Source organism: Rutilus rutilus (assembly GCF_951802725.1).
Source record: "Rutilus rutilus genome assembly, chromosome: 13".
Lineage (NCBI taxonomy): Eukaryota > Metazoa > Chordata > Actinopteri > Cypriniformes > Leuciscidae > Rutilus > Rutilus rutilus.
In genome coordinates, this window is record NC_140218.1 from 24,153,805 (window position 1) to 24,170,528 (window position 16,724).

The 16,724-nt window shown below is 36.6% G+C and overlaps 1 protein-coding gene and 1 long non-coding RNA gene across 2 annotated transcripts in view; one reads left to right on the forward strand and one right to left on the reverse strand.

The window, feature by feature from the left end:
- The window catches only part of LOC311302192, a 55,134-nt gene that overhangs the window by 8,180 nt on the left and 30,230 nt on the right, over positions 1-16,724 (forward strand). The window lies entirely within an intron of this gene.
- rnd1a (Rho family GTPase 1a) lies at positions 216-10,036 on the reverse strand. The gene is made up of 5 exons (XM_084427863.1): positions 9,687-10,036; positions 9,248-9,335; positions 4,201-4,310; positions 3,675-3,809; positions 216-3,591 (listed from the first exon to the last, which is right to left on the reverse strand). Exons 1-5 carry the CDS (start codon positions 9,804-9,806, stop codon positions 3,346-3,348), a joined length of 699 nt encoding a protein of 232 aa, XP_084283989.1. The 5' UTR covers positions 9,807-10,036; the 3' UTR covers positions 216-3,345.

The window sequence follows — 16,724 nt, forward strand, 5'->3', positions numbered from 1 at the left end:
CAGAACCACATGACTTGCTCCTGGTTTTTCTTAGACCTGTTGGCCTAGTTTTGAATAAATGGCTAATTTAAGAGTCTGTCATAAGGATGGTTGTCTGTTTTGAAATCTCTCCTATTTAAGACATATGTTTTCCATGCTTTTTTGAATGAATTTCCATGACTGACTTCCTTTTTTTTTTTTTAAATGATTGCTAAATTCATTTGATAGAGACTGCTGCTGCCAAACATTTTTATTTGCATGCTAAATACATGTTATCTGGACATGTTAAACTTCTCATATTTTGTAATGCCACTGGATCTGCAAGTCTTAACCTATGTAAAAAGGTCAGGAAGATGCTAAATATCTTAGATGAAGGGTTTTGCCTTAATGAATGTTGAAAAGAAGGGAACATGCGTGCAACTTACTGACCAAATCCAGGTTTTAATTAATTTAAGAGTGACACATGACACCAAAGACAAGGGAAAATAACCAATAAACATATTCAATATAAAATAGATTGTCTGAAACTAAAGAATAAAACAGAACCAGCAATAATCAACCATTAATAAATTACACATTACATAGCACAAACAATCATGTCTGTTTTGAAATTGTTTGCTTCACAGACATCATTTAAAGGGCTGTACAAAACTGATTATGCACAACATATGTACGTCCAGAGACTTAAGTAACAAAAGGAAGATTGTGGAGTTTCACCACTTCAAACATATAACATATAAGAGTGCTACTAAACCAGACAACAGTAACAAATTCATATCAAGATGATGGTCTGTATGTTGAATGACTCATAAACTACAGCCATGAAAACGCCATTTGTTATGCTACAGTGAGAAAACTTGCCCTTTTTTTCACTTTGTTTGCACCCGCTCTCTCTCTCTCAACTTCTCTTGAGTGGTTTTTCTGACATGTAGTCCAGCTTATCTGACTTGTCTGTTCCTAAGCAACAGCGATCGGTATGTAGCATGAAGTGATGCAGGTCAATGTTTGACTCCTAAAGTTCCTTTCAGATGAGAATGATATATTAATGTAGTTCTGAGGTGCAGTTAAGGCAAGACCATTTTTTTATGTACAGTATTTTCACTCATTCTTCAGATAGTGACTGAGTTGTCACGACATTTTGGGTTGACATTAATAAAAAAAGTAATTTAAAAACGTACCAAATTTCTGCTTAATGACCTATTAGACCCGCAAAACAATGTGACGTGTAATTTTGATGCAATGTTTCGATTTTCAAGGCCAGCGAGAGCTTTCATCGAGATCACGAAATGTTTCAGGCAATGTCAACTGATAATAACTAGACAAACCGCCAAGAAAATCAGCTAAGTTCAGTGAATGAGGAAAACTAAGTCATCAAACATACACAACCGTTCACAAGTTTGGGTTCTGTAAACTTTTGGTCTCTTATGCTCACCAAGGCTGCATTTATTTGATCAAAAATATTATTACAACTAAAAATCCAGTCTTGGTATAAAGATTATGATCATAATATGCTGATTTGATGCTTAAGAAACATTTATTGTTATAATCAATGCTGAAGACTATTTTTGTGGAAACTGTGATATGGTTTTCCAGGATTCTTTGATGATTATAAAGTTCAAAAGAACGCCATTTATTTGAAATTGAAATCTTTTGTAACTTTACTGTCTTCACTGTCATTTTTTATCATTTGAATGCATCCTTGCTGAATAACAATATTTTATTCACTCTTAAGGTCAATTCACACTGATGCTGACGGTCGGGTTTTGTCGATAAGTGTGTTACCCTTGTTGCCGTCTGTCGGCATTGGTCTGCTCTGGCTTTCGCCAATTGAACGGGTTTAATCTGTGGAATGTCGGAGAAGTGACATACTTGGCCTTTACTGACCCCAAATCTTTAAACGGTAGTGTATGTTATTCCCTTAAACCGTTTCTTTGATCATTTTAAATTTGATGAACTACTTGAGTAGGACCACTGATTCTGAGGTCAGATTTTTCGGGATTTTCGGCTGTCTTGTCTGACTTCTCAGTTCATTACTATTTGGCCATTTATAAGCCCAAAGTGAGGATTTAGTTGTTTTACGATTAAGCATTACACAACCAGGGGTTGTGGGATTTAAGTCAGAGATTACTAGAATGAGGTTTACGATGAGAGTCCTCTGTGACAGTGATCCAACTGAATACATCAGAATCGCTGAAATTATATTGCAATCGAATGCCCAACCCAGAGAATAACCAGTAGCTTCACCACATAACTCTTTACAGGCCTGTTATTGAGAATTAGATGGTGGGGCAATTTTAAGATTACTTTAGAAGAAAAGTTAACTGGTGCATTCAAATTGTCTTCTTGATTATGCAACATTGATCAGTTTTGATGGACAGCAAAGTCCCTTAGTAATCCCCCATGACCTTCCCAGTCCATCTCTAAAATTACTTCAGCGAAAGATTTGGTTTTCTAGAAAAGGATGCCTGGAACATCTGGAAGGGATCTTTGTGGCAATAACTCCTGCTCTATACATAGAAATGGCCTGGGCAATGCTGGGTTTCTCCTCATTGACTGAGATTTATGACCCATTCTCTAGGGGCAGAAAGAGCATGAAGGACTACAGTAGAGATGAGAGAGAGAGACAGAGTGAAAGAGTGTATTCCAATACATCTGGATTGTACAAATGTGATTGGATTCATTTAGCAGATTTATAACACTGTCCTCCTTTTTCAGGAGGACATAAAATCTTGTTTGGCTCCTCCCACGTTTGCGTGACTTCTAACAGGATAGAGTGATATTTTGATTCTCCGTAGATCAGTGCCAGAGACTTCAGCAAGTACAAGCAATGCATAATTCTGTTTTGAAACAGCAACTTATGCCAACCTGTATTAAATCATCCTCTCACTTTCCAATCAACAATCACATCCATATTCACTAAAGTGCATACTGTGTAACAGAAACTCATCCTCTTCCATTAAATTACGTTCACAGCTCAACCCGCATTCCCATACATGTATGCACACTAACAAATAAGACTACCCACAAATATATTCAACAGTGTGCAATATACTCTGCATTTCCTTCTTCGTCTGATTGATTGATCATTAATACAAAATGCAGTTCATGTAAAGGGAAATCAGTCGATACTTTAGCATTAGGATGTGTAACAGGCAAAAACCTTGAACAATGGCAGCAGCTCTTTGTCGTAGGGATGAGTGTGTTTGCAGGTGGGGTGTCAGAATGGAAGAAGAACAACACAAGTGTAGAGAGAGGGAGGGGTCATCAAAGGTCATGACCTCCCCTTCTCTCAAACCCCCTCAACCAACCCTCGCGAAGAGCAAAAATGCGTTTCTTTTTCTGGAGCTGGGGTGGTGCGCGTGGGGCTCACATGATGGAACAGCTCTTGGTTCTCTCCTTGTTGAAGGAGGAGGTCAGGAGCTCTGCCTTGCTGGGCAGGTGAAGGAGGCGTTTGGAGAGCCGGCGGGTGGGGCTTTGCTTTATGGGGGGCTGCAGTTTGTTGAGGCACGTGAGCGCCGCTGAGCGGAACACGCTGTGGATGCTCTTCTCCGATGTGAACGCAGAGCACTCCAGGTACACCTCCGCTCCTACCTGCTTCGCCAACAGGGTGCCCTACATACAGACAGAATGCAGTCAGAGATGGAAATAGAGAGACGAGGAGTCTAGTTTACACAGGGAGGGTTCAATTGACTGACCTGCTCATGGGAGATGGGTGTCAGTCTCTGATTGGACAGCTCCATCAGTGTGCAAACATCTGTACGCAGGTCTGTCTTGCAGCCGACTAGGATTATTCGAGTACTTGGGCAGAAATCCATGATCTCGGCTTTCCACTACAGGGAGAGAACTGTTAATATACTGCAAAATCATAATCTTAATGAGTATTTTTTTTCTTGAAAAGCAGTACTATGTACGTAGTTCACCCAAATATGAAAAATGTTTTTGTAATTTTTTGGGGTGAACTATCCCTTTAAGTTGTGTTTTGATAGATTTAATCTTTAAAATAAGTGCATTTTGTTTTACAGATTTTCTTCACCTTTTGTTAAACATGTTTATACTTTAAATTTTATGGAAAAAACAAAATACACAAATTTTCTGAAGGGTCTTAATATTTTATGCATTGTTTCTTCTTAAATATAAATTAATCTTAGTTAAGGATTTTTAGACATTTTAAGTAACAAAATAGAATTTTTCACATTTATGAAGTCATAAAATGTACTTCACCTTTTTCAGAGAGCTTTCGACGGTGTCAGGGCGACTTATGTCGAAGCAGAGCAGAACCGCATCTGCATCACTGTAGCAGAGAGGCCTGACATTATCATAATATGGTGAACCTGCAGGAGCAACCACATAACAAACGTCAGTAATGGAAACTTAACATCAAATAACATTATACTGGTGAGAAAGAAGCAAATGCGACTAAATATGGAATATCAAATAATATGGAGGGGATCTGGCGGTCGAAATAATGTAAATAGCAATCATATGGGAGGTCTTGTAATAGGTGTGTGTGGGCGAATCTCGGAGATTCCTTTATTGACAGAATGAGTTGCCGAGGAGGTCCTGTCCCCCACACACAGCAAACCTCATCTCATTTCGTAACTACGGCAACGGAATTGAAGGATGCACACATAAACACTGCCACACTATAGCTCTATTCGATAGCAAATAAAGCAAGTCCATTAAAGACACATTTCACCCAATATTGATGTATTTGTGCTTTTTAGAGTATGGACTCAGCTCAGATGTTGGGTGTTGTGTGAGCCTCTCTGGGTCACGTACTACTGCTGTATTATGTAGACAGTGACTCAGCCTACTAGGTTTAGACAGAGTATATAGCTTACCAGCAGAAAGATAAGAGAGATATGACTAGACAAAACAATGAATCTACATGCAATCCTGATATCACAATCTGTGCACTCAACTAGACTATACAGCTCTCAACAGTAAGGTCGTTGTAGCAAATTAATTCCAGTTTAACTGCTTTAAATGTCACCCATGGTCAAATTAATTAGTTTGCAAACAGAGATGAGGTTTGTTTCAACTGAAGTATCAGTAAAAATAGGTTGACAATCATAAACCGGTTACCATGTACCATCTTTTTCCAGCAAAAGACTATTGATGAATTTGTCACTATTAATAATATTAATTGATAATATTTATATATTTAAAATCAATTAATATACATTTCAATAAAAAAAAATTCATTTACAGCTGTCATTGTGAATAATATATTATGCTTTTAATTTTAATTAAATGATTTATATATTTAAAACCAATTACATATATATTTTTTTAATATCTTATTTTTTATAAGTTGAAAAATTATGAATTTACGACTATCACTATGAATTTATTATAGTTTAATTATACTTTGAAATAGCAAATTAACTTATAACACTATAACTTATTGGTTTTAAATATATACATTTTTTTGTAAATATTTTTTTTTTTATGAATTATAGAAATATATTTTATTCTGACAAAAATATACAGTATATTTGGGTCGCAGATCTTCTCTAATGAGGGGTCATGGATCTATTCAGACATAAACCTCAATGGTAGGACATCTTCCTGTATCCGTTCTAGGAGGCAATTGCTCTTTACAGCTGACTGTTTGAAAAACAAATTAAAACACTGTTTATTCCTCTTGAATCAAATTTCCAATGATAAGAGCTATAGAAGTGGCCCACACCAGACCAGAGAGCAGCCTCTCATGCCCGTCAACTCTTTGATCTGGAGAGTGTGTGAAGAGATGCCTGAAGCAGCGAGAGCCAGATGAGCAAATTCAATTAAAGCTTCTGTAATTAGTCGTGATTAGAGTGTGTTTGTGCATGTATGCTGATGAGTGTTTGCGTGTGGGTGCACGAGCATCTACCGCTCTGCCAACGTTCCTCCTGTGCGTCGCCACCTAACGAGGCTGTGCACAATTAACAAAGCCTAACTGCCGTAATGAGGGAATAGATGGGGGCCGTTTGATTGTCTTCTCAAGCTCTGATCTTATACTGTATGCAAGATTCTGTATGCAGTTGTCGTGCATGCTCAAATTTATGTTCCTCCACAGTTACTCTTTTCTCTTCTGATCTGGATTCAGTGTCTGGGGTTACACTAAAAAAATGGCTTTTTGATTTTACTAAAAATAATTAAGGCAAGTGGTTACACTAAATTAATTTATCTTCATTTTAAACATTTTTAGTTGAACTTAAATCAGTGTTTTTTAGTTTTTTTCAGTTATATATATATATATATAACATGTTGAGTAGTTTCCAATATATTCAGTCTGCGATTGAGTAAATGGAAAAGACTTGTTGTATTTGACATTCAGTTATATTGTACAATTGAAAGACTGTCTGTAACTAGCGCAGCACAAGTAGAAAGATACTTGTTACTGCACTGGCATTAGTAAAGCTATTGCTCATTGGTCAAAGCATCATGCATCATAGTCTTTGTACATGCAGCCATCCACAACCTAACCAGAGGCTCTACTCTTCAGCACAATGGTAACCATAAACCTCTTTTAAATCTGAAACATAACTAAAAATTAAACACTCACAGGTCTTTCCCTTCACTCAAAAACACATAATATAACACTTAATTTCAACATTTACTCTCCTGATCCAGCCATATGCAAAGCATGCTGGGAACTAAAAATCCTCTGCCCATTTTCAACAAAAAATCATTCATGTAATCCCAACAAAAAAATCTGAAAAAACTTCCTTTATAAATATATTTAAGTAGATTGACCACAATGAAATTAAGACAAAATCTATAGCAATTGTGTTACTTTAGCTCATTTTAATGAAGTAATTTGAACAAGCAGCAAAAATATATTTATATTTTTTCAGTGTAGTTTGTTTGACAGTTTTTCCAGTATTGTTTCACTGTTCCAGGTCAATATGACTGGGAAATTCCGTCTGAGTGTTTTTAACATTCCATAATAAGATGAAATGTATAGCAGGAAATACCTTGAGACAGGAAGTCCTCCTTGCCTTGCACAACCATGTTTTCTCTCTCTCTCTCTTTGTATGTATGTGTGTATATATATATATATATATATATATATATATATATATATATATATAATTATAGTAGTATTAATGACAACAACAATTAAATGATTAAGATATAAATATGTTTATTATCAAAGTACCACTACTACTACTAATAATAAACTATTTACATTTTAATAATGAAAATTGTTTTATTATTGTTTTATTTTAAAAAGCAAAATTTAAACAATAATTAATTAGTTCTGTATATAAAAATTATTTGTATTTTATCAGCTGCTAAGTCCGTCTATTTCTAATGTGTACAAATTAAAAATTTCGTACCAATGAAAAGAGATAACTTAGTTGTCTCACATTGCGAGGTTCTGTATTGCAAACAACAAAATTAGAAAATAACTAATAATCTCCCTATTATCAGGCACCTATTATAGAAAAGCAATATCCCATCCACTCATCCTAAAAGTAGGCACTCAGTCAAGCAGTCAGGCATGACAATTAACAGATTCAGCTCCATCAGGCATCTGATACGTTACACAACGTGCCACGCAACATGACCCTAAAGAACTCCGCTTTTCACTCGGCATGCAATATGACAGCATGGGATTTAAAAATATTAAACCTATACACTTGCTAAGATTGATCTCAGTTGAAATATCAGTTATAAAATAAGGACATTTGGGGAGGGCATGACACATCCATCCAAAACAAGATCCAGTGATACTCGAGCAGATAGTAGAATAGAAAGATAATGATATATGAAGTACAGATGGGACTAAAAGAACTTTAAAGCCAGATAGATTGTTGGGTACATAATTGGTATGATAGCAGTGATATTAATTTTGAGGGAAGAAACCTAAATCCTATTTAAAGAAATGGTTCACTAGTACCCCCCAAAAAACACTAATTCAAGCCCATAATGTTGTTTTGGACCCCATTGACTTTCATTGTTTCAACTGTTTTTGTTTATAGGTTTTTTTATTTTTTTATGGTGAGTAAATGATGACAGTTTTCTTTTTGAGGGGAACTATCTCTTTAAGATATGTATTTGTTCACGTAAAGCTCTGTGAATCCAAACATAGACTAAAGAAATTAGACTATCAGAAGAACATTCTGTCTTTTTACTAGATAAGAGCTATAGCTATCAGTCATTGAACCACAGCTTTCTACTACTAGCCTAATCTTAATAAGATACACAGGCACAGATTATACTTAATCAGATACACAGGCAAACACACAGACTAAACATTCCCTGACCAAATACCTTGATGCTATATTGAATCACAGGCACTGAAACAGGAGCTGATCTCTGTAATCCACTTCAGAGAGACTGTAACTCTAAAAAGCCTCGTCAAAAAGGCTTCGCGTGTCACAGTGAGACATTCCAAAACATGGCAAAACCCTGTGTCCTATACACAGCCCTGGTTATTTGAATAACCAAATCAGAGATATTGTCTGATCCAGAGGCAGACAGAAGGTGAAGACATCACATTGCAGCGTCTGACGCCTGAGGACAGGTCTCAGGTGTAGCAGATGCCAGATCCTCTCACGCACTTACTGCAGCTTCACATGTCTGCTTGCATTCCCTAGCTCAGGGCTCAGGTGCTGATGGTGTGTCTTTCCTGTAATGTCTGACTGACCTACTAGCCCAATAACAGTCAACCCAACAGCCGAGAATGCACACAAACAAATGCATGTGGATGATTTACCGAAAGTAATTTTGTAACGTTAAAGTTTGTTATTGTAATGCTATCCAGCAAAACATAGTCAAATCAAATCCAAATCTATTCTAAATCTACTTTAAAATATAAATTAAAAAATGTTTCTAACTGAAAGTCATTAACAGGATAAAGAAGTTAAAAATGCAACATACCTTGAATTCAAATATCACTGAACAAAACAAGTTCAATTTATAGTCAATCATGGGACTCGGGTTACACTATTTAATTCCATTTCACAGTGAAGCGGTTTATGATTGTTTTATTCATTTTAATCTTGTCCAGACAGTGAATGTAAATGGGGTCCAAAACAACACTGATACTTTTGTTATTTGTTTCAGAATAGCATCTCTTGTGTTCCACAGAAGGTTTGGAACGAGTAAATGATGACATCGTTTTCAATTTAGGTACATTTAACGATATTTCTAAAAACTGCTGTCTCATGTGTAAAACTTTATTAATTAGCAAAAATGATTGAGTGCAAATGTGTTCATCAGTTTAAATGCTCTGTTATGCACACCAGCATCACCGCTGTCTTCTCTCTCTCACCTGACGTGTCCCATAAACTGAGCTCCACGCGCTGCTCCTCTAAATCCAGTCCAGCTGTGTAGTTCTCAAACACTGTTGGGACGTAAGTCTGTGTGGTTGGGAACGAAATAAAACGTTACATAATGACTGAATCATTTACCGTTTGTATAAAAACCAATCAGTTCATGTCGCACAAAACGTCATAGTATAGCCTATATCCTAGGTTATGGTTTGTTGCAAAATGTGTCGATTTTTTTTTCCCCCAGCGTCAACACGTGCACAGCACACAACTCACATGAGAAAGATACATGGAGTATCACCTTGATGAATGAACATCCAGAAGAAGCGTAATATATTTCGCAGTATATTGTTACATAATGTCATAGGCAAGCATCATTACTATAGAAAATAGCCTACACGTCATTATCCGCTGAAGGAATACATGAGAGAGAGTACATACCTCAGGATAACAGTCTTTGGCCAAGACTTGCAACATTGCAGTTTTCCCGCACTGCACGTCTCCTACTAAAACCAGTTTACAACGCATTACCAAAGGCTGACTGATTCTTCTCTCCTTCATTGTAAATAAGACTGTTCTGTGCGCGTTGGCTCTCTCGTATGACGGCCCTGGGCAGTTTGTTCAGACCGCATTGGGGTTTGGACTAAATCACCACGAAATAGAGAAATACGGCACTGCGGCAATTTATACAGCTCTGTTATCCAATCAGCGACGCGCTCTCCTGCTCGCGCTCGAGTTCCACTGCCCCCGAAAGGCGCCCACCCAGCTGGAGTCCGCACATTGATTTAGCCGAGATACTTACTTCTAGCAACGGTAAAGTAACAAAATACGAAAAGGGAGGGTTTTAAGAAAGTTTACGCGGAAGCCGCGACGAGAATAGACGTGAGATTAAAGAAAAGTTGAGAAATTCTCTAAAATATCTCTAAAAGAGAGTGGTAAAAAATAATCTTGAACTCTTTACGTGTTATACAAGCAGCATAGGCCTATCTTAATGTAATAACTATTAAATACAAAGTGCTCCTCAAAATAATTATGCATGTAGCTCATTAATAATAATATTATGTAATATTAGGCTAATAAAACCGTGTCAGCAATATTATGAAAAATAACTTATGTACACTTTTCAGGTTGGTGAAAAATTTTCTACACAAGCACATTTTGGCCTTTTGATGTTGCATTTTTGGGTTATGGGATTGGGTCAGTTGTAACTTGTTTCACATGTTGTTGTAAATCTCATGAACAAAATAAGCTAAATCACAATTTTATGTCATAAAAAGCCACATTTTTCTGTTCATTCACCACGTCATCTTGCTGACGATTCTGGAGTTTCAGTCAAATACAGACTATTTTCGCTGTCTATAAAACATACAATATGCTTCAAGTGGTTATTCATATATGTACATGTGCACAACTTTAAGATAATAAAGAATAGCAGTCGCAGCAGCTATTGTTCTCTTCTCCGCCATGTTTAAAGTTTATGGCCCGCCCAACCCTGAAACACGGGTATCAAAATTATCTCAGAGATTCCCAGTAAATACGACTTGAGAGGGAGTTCATGTCCAATTTCCTACTAGGAAACTCGTATTTACGATAATTTTACAGCTGTTCCGCAGAGAAAGACTTCAAATTGAGTGACATCACTGTAGCTTGATGCTGATTGGATCACCTGGCAATGTTACAACTGACCCCGCACTCCTTAGTGTGAACTGTGAAGGGCCCATATTCACCTCCTTCGACTCAATGACAGAAACAGGTGGATAAACGACCACTCTTCTGTCAACTTTCTATTGACCCCGAGTTGTGTAAATATCCGATAACCTCTGAGGCATTATTGACTGTGTTGAGTAACCATTTGACTCTTTCCTGGTATTCCCTGATCTATTTGTTTGGCTCTGACAAATGAGAGCGTAATCAGACGAGTGCAAGTCCGCTCACGCAATAAATCTATAGACCGATCGCATTGTCTGTGTGTTGTGGATGCGCCTGACTGTAATTTAAGCCTGCCCCCTGCACACAGATGCTAATTACATGATGCGAAGATTGTAACCCGCTATAATGCTATATTTAGTTCACTCAGGGCAGCGTTTCAGAGAATATGTTCAAACAGATTGTTCCATTTATTTTGATACCCTTTGTGCTAAAACCCCTAGGAGTGAAATGATTATGTAACTATCTGTGGTTCCTCTGTTAGCTAAACTCTCTCGCTCTCTTGGTCTGTCTCTGCTTATAAAACAAATCATATATTTAGACTAACAGACAAGGGTACAGACAGTCATAAAAGCTAATACAGGAAACAAACCTAGGCCTAGGGGAGTTATGTGTTGACGTGGACCCTTTTAGAAGTAGCAATAGTGTTCTAGTTTAAAAGTACAGACTTACACTTTATCTTCCCATCATGATTTTTCTATTAATGTGATTTCTGAATGTGTTCCACTCTGCAAAAACACAGTATGGCAGCGTGTGTATGTTTACAGGAGAGTGTGGTGGCCCGGGCCAGACAGAGACAGATGGTCTGGTCTTCCCCAAACTGAGACAGGAAACACAGCAATGACATCTCAGCTGGGGAGAAGCATCGAGCATTTCCTGTAAGCTGGAGGAAAATGACTGTTATTACACACTCAAATTTACAGACGAGTCTGTAAATAAGGTCATTAAAAGGCCGTGGTCAGTAATTTCAAGTTCCGGTTTCACTTTATTGTCATTCTTCTCACGTAATACCTGTGCGATTTTCTTTTCCTCTCTGTTTCTCTCCCCATCTCTTACTCTCTTTGGCAGTCGGGTTGAATTGTAATGTGTTGCATAATATTCCCAGGTCCTTGAATGTGGGCAAATTCTTTCGGCCCGGGAGAGGTTTCATTGTCACGGAAGAAAATGCTGTCATTTCATACTGAAAATTGTATTTGTAGCTCACCGAACCACCAGGGCTATGAAGAAAAAAATTGGGAGAGGAGAGAAAGTAGAACAAGTTTTTTGACAAGCGTGTGATACAAGAGTTTTGTGCTCAGATTGATTATTGAAATTTTGTAGCGGCATCAGTCTAGTAAAATGATACTCATTTATAATGTAATATATGCAGTGGTGTCTGTGTTTGTGCTGCTGCATTCTGGTTAGATAACAGGTCAGAGGGCATGATATCATCATCAGCATCACTGACCCACTGCACTGCTTCTGATGCACTGCATTTGTAATTAGTATGTGTGGAGTATCGTGTAGGAGTAAAGTATACTGTATGTACTCATACTATGATGTGTATACATCTCTGAAAGAGCTGTGAAGGGACTAACAAGATGCCGTACGGTGAATACATTTTTTAATGTTGAATATTTCAAGAATAATTTTAATTATTAATATTGTGGTATTAAAGTGATATTAAAAATAGAGTTCTGTAACTATGCAATATTGTGAATCCAGAAATTATTACTAAATCCAAATTATTACTTTTACTCTTACAGTGGGGGAAATAATTATTTGATCCTCTGCTGATTTTGTAAGTTCGCCCATTTACAAAGAAATGAGGGATATATCATTTTTATGCTAGGTTTATTGTAACGATAGGGACAGAATATCAACCAAAAAATCCAGAAATAAACACATTATATATAGGTTATAAATTGATTTGCACTTCATTGAGTGAAAGAAGTGTTTGATCTCCAAGCAAAACATCATTTAGTATTTGCTGGAGAAACCCTTGTTGGCAAGCACAGAGGTAAGACGTTTCTTGTAGTTGGTCACCAGGTTTGCACACATCTCAGGAGGGATTTTGGTCCACTCCTCTTTACAGATACTCTCAAAATCCTTAAGGTTTCTTGGCTGTCGCTTTGCAACTCAAAGTTTCAGCTCCCTCCCTCCACAGATTTTCTATAGGATTAAGGACTGGAGACTGGCTAGGCCATTCCATGACCTTAAAGATTTCAGGCCCAAACATAAATGATCACATTCATCTAATCGTTCCTAACGATCCGCTAGCTGCCCGCCCCATAAGCATGCCGTCAAAAAAACTCGTCTCTGTAGGCAGCCTAGGCTCTGAGATATGCACACAAAAACAGTTGGTTTCACCAACCACTCAAAACCAAAATAAATAGTGTTCCAACCAATCACCGACAGGGGTGGGTGTTGTGAGGTTTTCGTGTGCAGCCGTCATAGGCAGCCGTGCACGAGCGCAAAACCTCACAACACCCACCCCTGTCGGTGATTGGTCCATCAGCCCCTCAATACGGTGAAGGCATCCTGTACCCTTAGCAGAGAAACAGCCCAAAATGTTTCCACCTCCGTGCTTGACTGCAGGGATGGTGTTCTTGGGGTCATAGTCAGCCTTTCTCTTCCTCCAAACATGGCGAGTTGAGTTGATGCCAAAGAGCTCAGTTTTGGTCTCATCTGACCACAACACTTTCTCACTTTCTCGTGTAGTTCTGGGCTGATCCCTCACCTTTCTTATGATCATCCTTACCCCATGAGGCCAGATCTTGCATGGAGGTCCAGACCGAGGGCGATTGATGGTTATATTTCCCAGTAATGGCACCAACAGTTGTCTCCTCCTCACCAAGCTTCTTGCAGAAGATACAGATTCTGTGGACAGGTTTCTTTTATACACATTACGAGCTGACATTAGGAGTACTTTCTTAAAGTGACAGGACTAATCTGTGTTCCATATGGGCACATAACCAATCTGTGGGTTCTTGCTGGTTGGTTGGAGATCAAATACTTATTTCACTCGATCAAATGCTAATCAATTTACAACCTTTATATAATGTGTTTTTCTGGATTTTTTGGTTGATATTCTGTCTCTATCTGTTAAATTAAACCTATAAAAATGATATACCCTTCATTTCTTTGTAAGTGTGCGAACTTACAAAATCAGCAGAGGATCAAATAATTATTTCCCCCACTACACTTTTTTCACTTGTGCATTTCAGGTCTCAACAATTAGTTGTTGTTTTTTTTTCTGCTGGCAAAGGGGGGCCAGTTTAGATTTTTTTTTCTTGTCCCACCACCTATTTCATTAGCCCTACCATAATGTTTTTTCAACCATATTTTTATAATAGCTATATTTTCATTAAAGTTCTAATTGCCATTGTCACAGTATCTGTTTTAAAAAGTTGAAAACACCTTTTATTATTCATAAAGCAAATGTAAATAAGACCACAGATATAAAAATAGACATTTATGAATATTTCAACCCCAACTGTGCTGGTGAAAACGGTAGCCTAATATTTGGAGTGAACCCTCCTATTCATTCGGGTCCATTTTGACCCAGAAAAGGTACAACGATGAAACTGTCAAAATACACATAGTTTATTTTTATTTTTTATCCGGATTTTTTTAAAACAAAAAAAATTACGAGATATAACCATTTAAACTAAATTGTTATACCTTATGTGGTCTGATCCGTTTTGAACCGAAAGTGAACTGTGTGGCTTTACATTTTACATATTACTCTACATATTATGCTTCATTATTTACACATGAAATTGTGTATTTCTTCATTATTCTTTTTTATCTGTTAGTTAGATTTGTTTCAAATTACTTTTCTAAAATACATTTAGCCTCTTTCCTACATTCATGCGCTTATTTTTTCCTTCCCAAAATAAAATGACAAAAACAAACGGATATATTTTTAGAGCAAAAGTTCATAGACCAAAAAGTCTCAATTTGAAAAAGGAAAGAGGGTTTGCAAAAGAGAGTCCACATTTCACTTTGCTGCCACCTATTGACGAAACATTGCAGCATGAAAAGGAGATTCAAGGTTATCATCATTTATTCATATGAAAGTAAAAGTTTATGAATATATATATATATATATATATATATATATATATATATATATATGTGTGTGTGTGTGTGTGTGTGTGTGTATATGTGTGTGTGTGTATATATATATATATATATATATATATATATATATATATATATATATATATATTTAGTTTGAAAACATTTCAGAGTAATATTGAAGTTGCTTTGGTGTTTTGTTTGACACATTTCATATATTTAGACTGTTTTGAGCAGTCATGAGTTATGTTTCAAAAGAATTGGAGTTTATACGGGTAATTCTCATAATGTATGTTCTTATAAATTGAATGTAAGGATATATGAAAATAAAATTTCTCATAAATTGTGATAATATATAGCTTGCCTCACACTGGTTTTTGCTGTAGTTCTTGAAAATTGAAATTTCAAAGAAATTGTCAGTTTTAATTAGAAAAGGGGTAAATGAAGTAGTCATTGCAAATGTCATGGTAAAAACATTGGTGACATTCAAAACTTTAAAACTTTTGTGCATTCACTCATTAATGAGAAACTACTGATATAGTTTTAGTTATGACTTATAATATTAATTTATGACTGTTTTATAAGCTTGTGTTCCCCAGGTCCAAACAGACCGTGGAATGCAAAAGCTGTAGGCCTATACAGTTTTACTGCATTAGGAGGGTTAAATATTTGTTATGTCGCACTGGAGATTTATCCAGTCAGGAGTCATAGAGCATGCTTTTCCAGGGTAATGCTGACCTCAGGTGGCTGATGCTGGTAACAAAAAAAATAAATAAAAAAAACCACATCACACACACACACGTTGGGTTTCCATGTTGTATTGGGACTTTCCATAGGCATAATTATTTTTATACAGTATAAACATATATCCCCTAACCATACCCCTAAACCTACCCATCACAGAAAACTTTCTGCATTTTTATATTTTCAAAAAACATAATTCTGTATGATTCATGGCTGTTTTCCTCATGAAAAAAAAAAAAATGTCCCCACAAGGTCAAATATTTATTTACCATCCTTGTAATAACATTTTGTCCCCACAACTTGGGTTTACCAGGACCGCACACAAACAAACAATAAAGAAATAAATACCAAATGTGAGGGACACTGTAAATTGCACACATCTCAATTCATTTTCATAAATAACATTAGGCATGTTTAACTAATATAGTTAAAACACTCATTTATATTTTTATTCAGGCCAATCTTTTTTTGATCTTGCGCACACGAGAGTTTTCCCTTTACAAACCAGTTTTTGGTGTGGACATTTTACGGCTTTTTTTTTTTTTTTTTTGCCGGTCTGTTACTATTTTTATTCAGGAAGGAAAAACATCCCTAAAAAATATGAAATCATTTTCCACAATTATTTTACTGGTCAGAACCGTATTATTTTAAAAATGAACCCTGCCCAAAAAGAAAATGCACGTTTTTATATATATTAGGCTACATGTAAATAATATAGTTTCACAAATAGGTTTGTGGATAGACAAATTGAAAATGTAATTTAACAGGAAACGAGACATGAAAATGCAAGTGTTTGTGTGCAGCGAGATGCACAGTGCAGTTTCAGAAAGAGAACATCCTCAAATTGCGTCAAACACTTGTCAACGTGTTCTTAAGCAGACGCGTTTTTATCCAAAGGCGATTAGTTGAACTGATATGTAGAAAGTGCTTAGTTTATACTTGTCAGCTGTAAAGCTCACGGGCTGT

What these genes read in the sequence shown, in the direction of transcription:
- rnd1a (XM_084427863.1), bottom strand. Translation starts at nt 9,806, where the DNA reads ATGAAGGAGAGAAGAATCAGTCAGCCTTTGGTAATGCGTTGTAAACTG. An exon ending in CAGTTTATGGGACACGTCAG is followed by an intron (nt 4,311 to 9,247) that starts GTGAGAGAGAGA and finishes TTGCTCCTGCAG; the next exon opens with GTTCACCATATTATGATAAT. An exon ending in TCGAAAGCTCTCTGAAAAAG is followed by an intron (nt 3,810 to 4,200) that starts GTGAAGTACATT and finishes CTCTCCCTGTAG; the next exon opens with TGGAAAGCCGAGATCATGGA.